We start from the raw sequence: 12,847 nt of genomic DNA on the forward strand, positions 1-12,847 counted from the left end.
CTGAAAGCAGTACACTATGAATGAGGGTCATCCTCCTGCACGAATCCTTATTTCTATAGTGTCCAACCTACATTAGAAAGATAGTGAGGTGCACAGATGCCATGATGATTGACATGCTCTGAAATGTCAAAGAACTGAATGAGGCAGGAAGATATCAATGGGCAGGGAAGTTACTTAAAGGTCACTGAAGTGATTTTTCTTGCACCCTTTTCTATTCTTGTAGGTCTCTTAGAGTGTATACAGCATATGCAGCTGGCATCTTTGATAGTGTTGGATGGATAAACATATCACAGATGAATTGCAAATGGCAAAGTCCTGGGCTTTATGCTTCTTTTGGCATTGAGTAGCTCCTTGAGTTCAAGCCACTTAATTAAAGAGTAGTCAACAATGTGTCAATGCTGATAGAAGCAATGACACCTTCTCAGGATGTGGCATCCCTCTGTGATGTCAACTACTGTCTGAATTTTCCCCCCATCCCTTTAATATTTTTGGAAAATATCCCCATTGTGCACACTGACTCACACTTTGTATTAATGAGAAATGTAAGGCTTTAAAAAAACAATTGCTCCGTAGCCTCATTACTATGAAAAATCCATTACGTGGAAGTCATTTGTCAAAGCCAACCATTTAGTTGCTGTAATTTACATATTTATCAAGTTTGATTGGAATGTAATGACTTTGACTTTCTTCATTTTTTTTTAACCTTTCCAACCTTTTTTCCATGAAGAGAGGGGTGTTGTTTTTTTGATTTTAATGGGACAGGGCAAGACATAATTCAATTTATGTTCACTAATAAATATACTTATTAATGTTTCAAACAATTTCAGTATTCTCTTATGTTGGAATTAGTTAATTTCCATGTTGTTGCATGGGAACTGATGTGGGATCTTATCAATCCATGAAGTTTTTGTCTCCACCAAGGGATCTGGCTGGCAGGGAAGAGACAGCGCAAGACTGTAAATGAGATAATGAGCGTTAAGATATGTAGTTAATATTGGATCTCCATAATGCTTGCAGTCGGAGGATCAGACACACATGGGTTTCCAGCATAATGGATGATTACTTTCATTTGCATCTGATGCTGGGAGGCTTGTGACAGAGTACCAGCTAGAAGTATTATATTCACTTGAATACAGTGCTGGAAACCCAGGAGGCTTCTGAGGACACTGATCCACACAACCATCTTACACCCCAGTGAGCTGTTACAAGACAGGCAGAGGTGACGAGAGCTTGCTCTAGCAGCTGATACTGGGAGTTGTTAAAGCTAAGCAATGTCGCAATGCTTGTTTGCAGCTGGCCTCAAGTGAAGACATCCCTTGCCTGTGCTATGGAAAAGGCTAGAAAATAGGAAGCACGGGCTGCAAGAATGACAGGTGAAGAGCAGAATGCCGGCTCTCATCTAAGCACTGAAACTTGCTCTATGAAAAGACTACAAGGACATGGGAATTGAGCAGATTTGTGGTGTGCCTGTGTTGAAGGGTTCATCTGAAGGGGGTCAGTTAGCTCTTCTGGAAGAGCCTGTGGCCTGAGCAAAAGGCTAAACCAGTGCATACAAAATTAAGGCATTTAAAAAAATATATATAAACACCGAGGGAAGAGGCAAGTGAGATATAGATTGAAATTCAGCAAAGGAAATTGCTGGCTGAATACCAAGAAAAATATCCTCGGGGTGAGACGATGGAATAGTTTTTCCACAGAACTTGGATGCTGGCCAGATAAGGATGGTCTTAAAAGGTCTTCCCAAATCAAATGTGAAAGGGGATACAGGTATTTTAGTGACTCACTTTGAGAGGCAGTGGATATCAAGCAGCAGGTGGCCAGCCACAAATATAACCTGTGTGACAAAAAAATGATCTGCTACAGAAACTGTGATGTGCAGTTCGTCAGCCCCTTTTCTTTCCTCTGCTGCTTCACAGCATCTCCCACTTGACATTCCTATCTTTGACGTATCCCATCCTTTAAATAAATGATGACTGAGAGCGATCCCCTTGAGCTTCAACTTGGAGCGCGTTTTTATTAATTTATTTCTTGCTGTGCTAGATTTCTCCCCCTTCACTTTTAAAGGCTCCTTTGACTGTAATTAAAATTCTCCATAGGCTTATTGCCTCGAGAGAGAGTGTTCGTGTGTGTATAAATTGGTTTTAACAGTTTGCTGACTAGATGTGTTTTACGAAGCTCACCCAGCCTTCCAGTGTGCATGTATGCAGACAACAAAATGTGTTTTCACATATGCACCAAGCTACATTGATTGACTGTGCCTCTGGAATTTATTGCTGGCTAATTACAGGACAAAAAGGACAATTAGGGTTGGTAGACACTTGGGTGCATGCGAAGTTAACGTTGTGCTTACAGAGATCTTAGAAGAATCATGTCTGTGAGAGGAACTGTTCTCAGTTTGATATAAGGCAGAGGACAGACGTGGCAGGTTGATTAAGAGTGGGAGGAGGTTTTATGTGTCCAGGTGGAATTTAAACATCTTTGAGATAATTGTTTTTGCAATGGAGGGGAAAATGTCATAAGCAGCATCTGAATAAGAATGGCAGCTCACTTAATTCTTGGCCCTTAATGAGTATGGGAAGTGCCCTACCTCTGGGCATGCATCTCACCATTTTCTTCTGAAGGAAAGGACAAGGCTGTGACAGGACTTTCTCCTGCCTGACTGCAGGATACGTGGTACAAGTCAAATATTCTTAGTACACTTCTGTCTGAGGTCATGTCTGTGACACTTCCTGATGCTAGAGTCATAGTCAAGAGTGAGTGGAATACATACACGTAACTAACGCTGATCTAGGACTGCTGAGATTCCTCCAAGCCAGTCTCCCTGATATCACATCCCTGTGATCAAAAGTGTGAAGAATCAATGAACAAAAGCAGGGGCCTGGCAGTGTGTCCAGAAGAAATCACCCCTCTTTTTTGTGAAAAGGGGGCACTTTCTATCCGATTTTTGTCATCCCCCTTACATTAAAAACATGTTTCTCATCCTAATTTGAAACCAATGTCTAACATCACAGTAAAGACAGATTTGTTTCTGGCTGTTTAGGGATGTATGTGTTCCAGCTCTGAGAGTATTTTGAATCAGCCATCTTGCTGAGGTATTTTGAAGTTCGAATTTGGTGTGTAAGATCCTCTACTGAGCATCTTAATTTTTGGTGCTGTGTGTTCAGGTCCAAATTCTGATTTAGAGCAAGCTGTGAACACGAAGAAGGAGTTCTTCACCAGTATCTTTTTCTCTTCTTGTGGGCTCAAACCTCTCTCCAAAGAGAGTGTTAGCCCTTCTGGAGAAGTCGGTGTCATGTTCTGAGGAGCACTGCTCTTCATGAATCTAATTTCAGCACGCTGCTTTTAATGGCCACTAGTTCAGCTACTGAAGAACACACTATCATAGTTCAGTAAAGGCCAAAACCTCTTGCAAAACACCTTGCACATCCTGCCTGGGATCACTGCTTTCGAGCCAGGTCTTGTACACTGAAGGGGCATTATTCTGCTTAACCCTGTCAGTCCCCCTCCTTCCTCCCAGAGAGGATCCAATGCAAAGGGAAAAAACCCAAACCCAATCTCCTGTGCCCTGTGACTGTGATTGAGTGTGAGGTGTCCCCACTTCTTTGTAATTTGTGGTTTGAGAAGAATGAGAAAGAAGGGTTCATGTTGTTTAAGTCAGTGTCTAAAAGGTAAAATGCAGGAGGTGAATCCAGTGACAATACTGGTTGTACTTCTTCACTGCTCCCCCAGATTCGAGTCTTTAGCTAAGCTGGCTACAACTTTTCACTTCCCCCCCCCCCAAAATGAGACCTGTCCCTACGTAGAACAGGATACCTGAATAGGAATCTGTCCAGCTTTGTCCACCATTCCATGCCTCTCCACCTTTCTTTCAGTTCTGATCCTGTTGCACTTTTTGCCTGTTGCTCAATTGAAGAGTATGAGGAATGGTCTCAGCGAGTAGAGGTTTTCCAGTAGCAGTTTCCAAGCTTCCCAGAAACATCTTCCTTGATTTCTGGATGTTGTTTTGCAGCTTGTTCCTTCCCTATTTTATCCATTGGCCTTGAGAGGTTAGAGATGCCAGACTGACAGATACTGGAGGTGCATCTCATGGCAGCTAGAGAAGTCCTTTTCAACATGCCTGCCGTGGAAGGATCCATGATGAAAGCAAGGATGTGGCTGTGAATCTCTAGGAAAATCAGAGGTTTGAGTGCAGCTGCACTGGGACTCTTGGTTCTGTTCTGAAGTGCGCATGGTTCTGTTCATTTTTGTTTATAAGGGAAAATCTGAGGACTGAAGTTAATCACAGGCAAATCCACAGCAGAACTGGAAAGAACAGAACAAAGGTGTCCTGGCTGCTCCTATAACTGCTGGACTGTGAGTGGTTGGTAATTCCCTCTTTGCTATCTTGGCTGAAATTCTGACATAAATTACTCTCTTATCTTTCAGCCCATGCATACTTGTAGCAAACAAACATAGCCATAGCCTTCTCTACTGGAGAGAGCTGAGGGCTTTATAACAAGCCGTAGAACTACCTTTCAAATACCTGGATTTTAAAGTCTAACTGAAAAGATACCCATGTAACTGTGGCATTGGAGGTAGAAAGGTCTTGTATCTGAATATTTTATTTCTATCACTTTTTATAGAATGAAGGCTCTGGGGATGGTGAGCATTTCTAGAGGGAGGACAGCTGTGAAAAGAGAGAGCAAGATAGGTACCAGTGAGCATCGATTCCATCCCTAAAGATGAGGTCTGCTTCCTTTGTGACTGCAGGCAGCTCCTTAGTGTTTCTGCCTTATCTTCACTGATGTGGGATTGTGGAGCTCAATTAAGAGAACCTTGTGGAATGGCCAAAGATCTTTATTACTGTCAGCGATGGTAACCAGAGAAGTGCTGCTACATGTGCAAGCTGCTGCATTTCTGTCTATTGAAAAATAGGATAAATAGAACATGTTTTGGTTTATTTAGTTTGTAATTACATGTGTCAACCACTGCAAGGTAAAAAAATAAGAGATGGGTACTGTAGGTCAGAGGTCATGTATTTAAATACAGATGGGTGAGTTCTAAATCCATGGAATTTAAGGAAACAAGGATGAAAGACACAGGTAAAATGAAGACTTTTAGCAAATTGTGGCTAGAGTGCTTTTGGTTTGATGGGTTTTTCTTTTTTCTTCTTTTCCCTGCAGGTAAACTTTACTTTCTTGTTCTGTATCATCTGAAGGGCACATGCATTTTCTGGGATTTTGGGAATGATTTCTGGGGTTCTGGGATTAGACATCAAATTTAACAAGATGATATATAGCTTTGAGGAGACACATTTGATGTACCACTTAGCCTTCCCATAATTTACTGCCTGCCTCTCGTCTCTGGAGGGCAAAGGGTTGATCTACACTCCAACCTGACTTTATAAATAGCAAAGCAGGAGAGGGAAAAAGAAAGCAGGCTGGGGACCTGCCTGCTAAACTGTTATGATATGACAGTGATTCGGGTAGGTGACATTAAATGCTGCTGTCTGCATTCTTAATTGTGAGTTGTCATCACCTTGGCCATTTGAGGACGAATAATGTGCTGTTCATAGTCCAGATTTCTATTCTTATTCATAGGACTCTATGTTACAACGTTGAAATACATTTGTGTAATTTGAAAACAACACTTCTGGATTTTTTGAGTATGTTTAGTTAGTGGAAATGAGGAGGGAGGGAAAACATGAGTGTACTTTGATTGGTTTTACATGTGGCTAATTTTCCTGCCTCAGAAGTGTAGCAAGCTGCCGGTATTGGAAAGCCCAAATGGAAAAATAGTTGCTTCCAAGATGAAATGAAGATTAAAAACAAACAAGTGGGGCTGGGAGGTAAGGGGGATCTCGCTCTGTAGTTGCTTGCCATTTCTCATTTTGCAAATAGCTCTGCAGAGTTGTTTGATCTATGCTTCAGCATAATTTTACCAGGAGATATTTCTGGCCTTTTGCTTTACAGTCAGATCTCTTTGCTGGGCTATTAAGTTGAAAATGCAGTCAAGTATTAACATCAAAAATGTTTATGTAACCTCCCACTGCATAGAACCCCTCCAAACTACCCTGCAATTGAGGAAGGGAAAGGGAAGGAAGGGATGGAAAGCAGAAATGGTTTCTGCTTTGGGATTTAAACGGTCAACTCATTTCAGTTAATAGAAGTTAGGCTGTTGATATATGCCCATCTACTTAAACTGTCATCGAAGTTCACTTAGCTGCATTCCAGCAGAGATTGCTGTCTGTTAAAGAGATGCAAGAGGCATTGTTACAGAGAAAGAAGGAAGAAAAGGAGGAACAAAGCAATAGCTAGGCAAGGAGATAATACAAGTACTAGACTTTCAGACTCCTGGTGGCACTGACAAGTGGTGGTAACTCTTTCAGCATCTACCTTCAGAACATTGAGTCCCACTTTCCTACCCTGCTCCTGTGTTTGTCCCTATAGGATGCTTGCATATGGCATAATTCGAAATGTTCCTTTTTTCCCTTTTCTGCTGGAATATATTTAATTTGCTTTGAACAAGAGCAAACCCAAATCCCAGGGCTTCTGAATAAAGGGGGAGTTATGTAGGGGGAATACAATGAATGTCTTAATCCTGTGTCACCCTGTCTTTGAGACACTGTGCTACATTAAATTGATTTTGCAAATGAAAGCTAAAAGCTAAGCAAAAGCCACCAATCTATTTTGCCTAAAGATGATTTTAGTGCTCTTTATGTTCCCCTAAATGGCAAACCAATTTGTTACCTGCCTACATAAACATTTGCCTATATTAGCACCAGAAATGTTTTATTTTTATTAGCCCAAACTTTATCTTTTTATGAAGACACAAGGGCCCAATAAAATTAGTGTGCAAATATAATCCCCAATTTGCATTTTTCCATGGTCAGCAGAAAAGCTGAGCAAAATCAATTTGATATTAGGTCAGCATATACATCAATAAAGCATACGCACACACAGGACCATTGTAATGGTCTCTCTAATTTCTATGCTGCCAGAGTAAAGAGATTAAATAATATTAAATGCTCCAAAATAGCTTTGCTTTTAAGAGGAATGTAAAAAGAAAGAGGGACTTTGGCATAAAATGGGCGGTAAAGGATAATAGTTGCACAATCTCCAACTTTAAAACACTGTGACAATGATCTCAGAGGCAGGCTTCCTGCTAAACAGCCCCAATTCAGCAAATCTCTTATGCCAACGCTTATGTTTAAGAATATTTTTAAGCACATTTTTAAGCACAATAGAAATCCATCAGACAAATCACCTGACAGAGTCAGGGCCACAACCTGAGTGAAAATCCAGAACTTGAGAGGTTTGGATCCAGTTTTGAGCACTGCATGCAGGACTACAATGTCAGCTATGCCTGGAAAATGGTAAGGAATAAAAGCAACCCTGCTACAGGATGGCATAGCCTAAATTCATATATTGAAGTACATTAATATACTGAAGTAGTATGATCCATGCATTAATACAGTGGGGTAATATATAGGGATGTACAGGGGTGCTGGGGAGAGGCTCTTCATTAGGGACTGTAGTGATAGGACAAGGGGTAACGGGTTAAAACTTAAACAGGGGAAGTTTATATTGGATGTAAGGAGGAAATTCTTTCCTGTTAGGGTGGTGAGGCGCTGGAATGGGTTGCCCAGGGAGGTTGTGAATGCTCCATCCCTGGTGGTGTTCAAGGCCAGGTTGGACGAGGCCTTGGGTGTTCTGGTTTAGTGTGAGGGGTCCTTGCCCACGGCAGGGGGGTTGGAACTTGATGATCTTAAGGTCTTTTCCAACTCCAACTATTCTATGATTCTATGATTCTATGACTGTTGCTGGATAGAATATGCATGCACAAGTGAACAGAGCTCCTCTGTGCTCCAGATGGGACTATCTAATCATGGTGGGAGGTGAAAAGAGTCTATGAGCACTCAGGCACGTGGCAGCAGTGCTTCCCTTATGCAGACTGGACCTTTCATGGATTCTGCATGGGAGCCAAGATACTTCTGCCTCCTTTTCCAGGTAAAAGTGCATAAGAATAGGTGTCTGACTGTCAAAAGCTGTAGTCCAGTTTTTGCTCGTCTCTCTTTGGTACAAATGGCATCACTTTTACCTTCTACGCCAGTGTTGTTTCTTTGTACCATTCAAGCCAACTATAAGAGGGCAAGACAGAAAAGCTTGTGGTTTTGACTCCAAGTCCAGTGGCATCTGGTAGTGACCAAAAATGGTGGTTTTGCCCTGTGTTGCTGAGATGTGCGTTCTTACCTGAAATGACAACTGTGGGCAGAAGTAACAAAAGTAAATGGACTTAGGTGCTAATCTGACCTCTTAGGAAAAGCCAGACTGCAGTAAATGCTGCTTGGATTTGATTTGCTAAAGCAAGTTGATGTGTAGAGACTAGGCAGTCAGGGCAGCAACGACATTAGTGTGTGCTTTTGACACAGATGTTACAGTTGTGTTGGAAACAGACAAGCTGAGGCAGCACAGTGAAGTGTAATGCAATTGAGTTCTTTTGATTTCCTCTGTGGAGTCATTAACTCACAGGGATTGGAATATAAGATGCTGGCAACAGCCCACCTCATACTGCAAAGTACCTGAGAAGGGAAGACAGCATGTAATTTATTTGCAATGGATATACGTATTTCATGAATATATATGCAGGTATTTAAATCAAATGAGTTTGAGGCATATGTTTTTAGAGTAATGGATTTCCATTTCTTCTGATTTGAACCTTGTGGTCTATATATAGGGTGAAATGTTGGAGGGGAGAAAAGCAAGATTTTCACAGCGCCTTGTCCCAACTTTGAAGTCCTCTGAAAAGGAATGGATTTCACTTTCAAGTTCTCCTGGTGGATGCCAGTTAAGGCTTTCTGAAGTAGATTTCTAGGGTCAGATTTGCTCACCTTTCATTCACTAGCAACCTTAGTAGTATTTTGTGAACTTGCATCACTACCATACCATGGCTGCAAGATTTAAACCACAAATCTGCAATCTCTCTGCAGTCTGTTTCTGGTCATGGATGCTAACCAAAGTTCTACCTCAGTTCTGTTTCTGTTACAGCATTTCATTTTGGTAGTAATATGTCTGCAGAAAATTTCCAGATACTTATTATTAAGCTACTGCATGCAAATACTGTTTTCATGGTTTTATAGTAGCAGGAAGATGGCTAAGAGAATTTGCTGTCTTCCTGTGAAAGTTTAGATTTTGCTCTGGGTTTTTTTTTTAGTAGAAAATGTTTTCTGTGGGGCCCTGTTTTACTGGCACTAGTGTAATATGTAACCAAGAGTGGAAATCACTGTTTCCTGGATGAGAGCTGGGGGACTGTTTCCAGTGGGATTGCTTTAAGTGGTTGGCTTGTACATGCTATAGCATTAGAGAAGGAACATGAGTTGAAGGCCAAAGAGCTGAAGAGATATTCAGAGTGAGAGATCTGAGCTTCTTGCTTGCAGCTAATAGGGCTTCTTTTCAGTATGACATTCAGTTGGTGTTTATGACCACTGTAGTGGCTTTAGAGCCAGAAGAGATGTTGAGGTAAATGTTCTCACTAGCACCTTAGATCTTCACAGCTTTGCCTGAGGGAATTCTCTGCAGCACAGCAACAGAATGTTGGTGGGTGAGCAGCAGGCTACGAGGACATAACACTCAGCGGTAGTTTGTTTAGGTCGTCCCAGTTGGAATATGAAGTCAAGGCAAATATTATCAATGATGATGGTGGTAGTAGCATTCAGGGGGGAAACAAAGTGTTTAGTTCAATCTTCAAGATGCTTTCTGGAAGAGAAAATGAGAAAGAAATAATTCCAGAAACACATGAATTTCTTCCCTAGGAAAGCTTTTCCATCAAATAGCTTTGTTTCTAAGATTCACTGCAGCAGCAGTTGGAAGGGTAGAAGGGCTATTGCAACAGACTATTTCTCTCCATTTCCATAACTCGCAAAGTTGTGGCTAAATGGAGCATGCCTTTCTGTCATTTTGCTGAAGCGCTTTTGGCATCTACTAAGCAAAGCTGTACACTTCTAATCACTTTAATTTTGATTGATCTTTTCAATCCTGAAGTAGAAAATACGATGCATTTTCAATGCAACATTTAAATTAAAAATATGAAATGGTGTTTTGTAGCTGTGGTTTCCATTATTGGTTTGGTGGATTAACCTTAGCCAGATGCTCCTTCTTCTACAGGAGTGGGGGGAGGAAATAAGATGAAAAGTTTTGGGTCAAGATAAGGTAAAATGAAAAGTGGGTTAAGATAAAGACAGGGATATCATTTACCAGTTGCCATCGTAGGCAAAGCAGACTTGATTTGGGAGAAAAACTAATTTATTGCTAATTAAAATAGACGTGTAGAGTGAGAAGCAAAGAACACATTTCCACCCTCCATTTTTCCAAAACTGTCTTCACTTCCACCTCTTCTGAAACCCACTGCCCCTCATCTGCAGTGGTGTCAGGGATGGGTAATGGGGTTGAGGTCAGTCCAAACCAGTTCCTCTCTGCCTCTCCTTTCTCCTCACACTTTCCTCTGTGGAAGGATCTGTACGTGTAAGGTTGTGTATTCACAGTCTGCAGCAGATGCACTGGCTGGAAAGCGAGTGATGCTTTGGGGATTGTAAACCAAGGTGGAGTGAAGTTGCTTGGCACTGAGTGAAGGGCGGTAATTTGGTGCTCGTCCATCCTCCAGGGAAGTGGGCAAGATAGGTGCTGATTACCACCCTGTACCACACCTCCCATTGACTCCAAGCAGCTTTGCAGTGAATCCTAAATTGAGAAAGTCCGCTTCAGTTCCAGAGGAGAATGAACTATAAATGATTTTAATAACTGTTATGAAGGGTAAAGCGTAAATAATAAAAATGTAATTATAACCAACCAAACAAAAAGGCAAAGCTACAAACACCCCCAAACTTATCTTCTGTCCAAAAGATTTCCTAACCAAGAAGCTGTTCCAGCTCCAAACAGTGGTAGTCATGTTGCTGAGCATCACTTCTGTGCTAGCCACTGTCCCTGTAACGCTGTTTTTCCAAGAGAGGGTGAAAACTCCTCTCATCTTTCAAAAGTGATACCAGCCTTCTTCTTTTGTTCTTTAAAGTTGGTTTGCTGATTTATCTCCTTCCTCCCACACTACTTGATGTTAATGCAAATGATGTGGGGTGGTCATCACTTCTAACTGAAGGTAGTGTGTTCCTTTTTGCTGCTTCCCACTTGGGTTCTGCAGACACAATTGGCCCCACCAGCTGCTATGTTTGTCAGAGACATTCTTTCTTATATTTCTTTGCCTCTGGGGCTCAGAAACACCAGAGAGGGGTGAAGCTGGAGTATGAAAGGACAAACGAATGGCTGAGTTACAGGGTGAGCAGCTGTAGGACATTTAGGGAGGCTAAGGAAATAAAAAAGAAACCTGCTGAGATTGTCTCCAGAGAACAACCAAAACTCTATTGATTATTCCTGTGGTGCTGTTAGGTGTGATTTACCACTGGGGAAGCTGAGCATTCCTAAGAGTTCAGGAAATTAACAAAATAACTCGGGTATGATCTTGAGGCCTCCCAAACATCCTTCACATTAAAAGTCAATGTTTGGGTGTATATGTAACACATCTTACTAATTACAAAAAGAAAGGCTTGGGTTTGGTTTCTAGTCTCCTTTTAGTATGTAAACTTTATATTTCAAACCAAAGATTGAAACTGTTTGTAGCAATTGGATCCTGCTGTGTTTAGTATTACCCCTGCTGTGTGTGTTCAGAGCTAGATAAGACATCTAACTGAGGTCCTGACCTCTTATGGTCTTTAAAATTCCCAGAACCCACTTTGAAAGAGTGTAATTTTTATTTCCTCTTTATTAAATGCAGTCATTGCACAAACAGGGAAAACATGCTGCTTAACCCTTGTAGTTTACAGCTAAAGTAAGTAGCCATAGTATGGTTTCAGTACTGAGGGATTAACCCATATAAATTCAGCATAGTTGGGATCTAAGTCTCCCACCTATCTGTAATTTGAAGGGGACCTGATTTTCATGCTCTCACTGGAGAAGCTTGCTGGATTTAATCCTGGACACTTTTCCATGCTTTATTGGTTTTGAGCATCTCTTTCAGTCAGGGCAGATGCAGTTCCAAATAGTAAAGAGATTAAAAAAAATAATAATACACCCCCTCAAATCCCCCAAAGCAAAGCCTAATAAATGCCATTTGTTAGCACTTTACCATTGTTGGGCACTGTTAAGGCTTGTATCAAGCGTAATGCAGGGTGCAATTGGCTTAACGTTGTGAATGGACCCCCACTGTTGTTCTTGTCGCCCCAAGGGGACATTTATCACAAGTGAGAGAGCAATTATAGTGCAGTTAAGCTCACTGTAGTAAGTCTTGGGTTTTGAAAAGAGAGCTAACTTTGCTGTTGCAGGTTTGGCTGCATGTCATTAGTTACCCAGCCTTTGTGCAGTCTGCTATATGGCGTGGTATGGGATGCTCAGTGACACCGCCTCCTTTAGTTGTAGATCGTGCTTATTTGTAATGTATGTCCAGTTTTAATTAAAGGGTATGCCTTAAAAAACATAGGCCCTTTTTTCCTACACCTGGGACCCTGTTTAAGGATCTTTATCTCTCTCTTCCCCTCTGTTCCCTACCACCCCCTTCTGCTGCAGCGAACCTTCGTCCAGGGGCTGAACAGAAAGTGGTGTTCATCACTGCACGGGTCCACCCTGGGGAAACACCATCTTCCTTTGTGTGCCAAGGTGAGTGTCTGCATGAAGATTGAAGATCTGTTGAGATCCGTTTTCCTTCCTATTGATGAGTGTATTGGGTTTGCATAGCGTTGGATCTGCTAGAAGGCTGAGTTCACGTTTTCCCACAGTGAGATTATCAGCAGAATCTTTCACCTCTACCTGGTTTCCTGGAGGCAGTA

General features: G+C 41.6%; 1 protein-coding gene across 2 annotated transcripts in view; it reads left to right on the forward strand.

Moving 5' to 3' along the window:
* The window catches only part of LOC133268341 (BEN domain-containing protein 5), a 951,280-nt gene that overhangs the window by 717,863 nt on the left and 220,570 nt on the right, over window positions 1-12,847 (forward strand). For both annotated transcript variants that reach the window (XM_061451279.1, XM_061451280.1), the window contains exon 7: window positions 12,588-12,677. In XM_061451279.1, coding sequence (XP_061307263.1) covers window positions 12,588-12,677 — 90 coding nt within the window. The remainder of the gene's footprint in view (window positions 1-12,587; window positions 12,678-12,847) is intronic.

Source organism: Pezoporus flaviventris, unplaced genomic scaffold (assembly GCF_033815535.1).
Source record: "Pezoporus flaviventris isolate CSIRO_AGI_PZ_B2104156 unplaced genomic scaffold, CSIRO_AGI_Pfla_v1 ptg000013l, whole genome shotgun sequence".
Taxonomy (NCBI): Eukaryota; Metazoa; Chordata; class Aves; order Psittaciformes; family Psittacidae; genus Pezoporus; species Pezoporus flaviventris.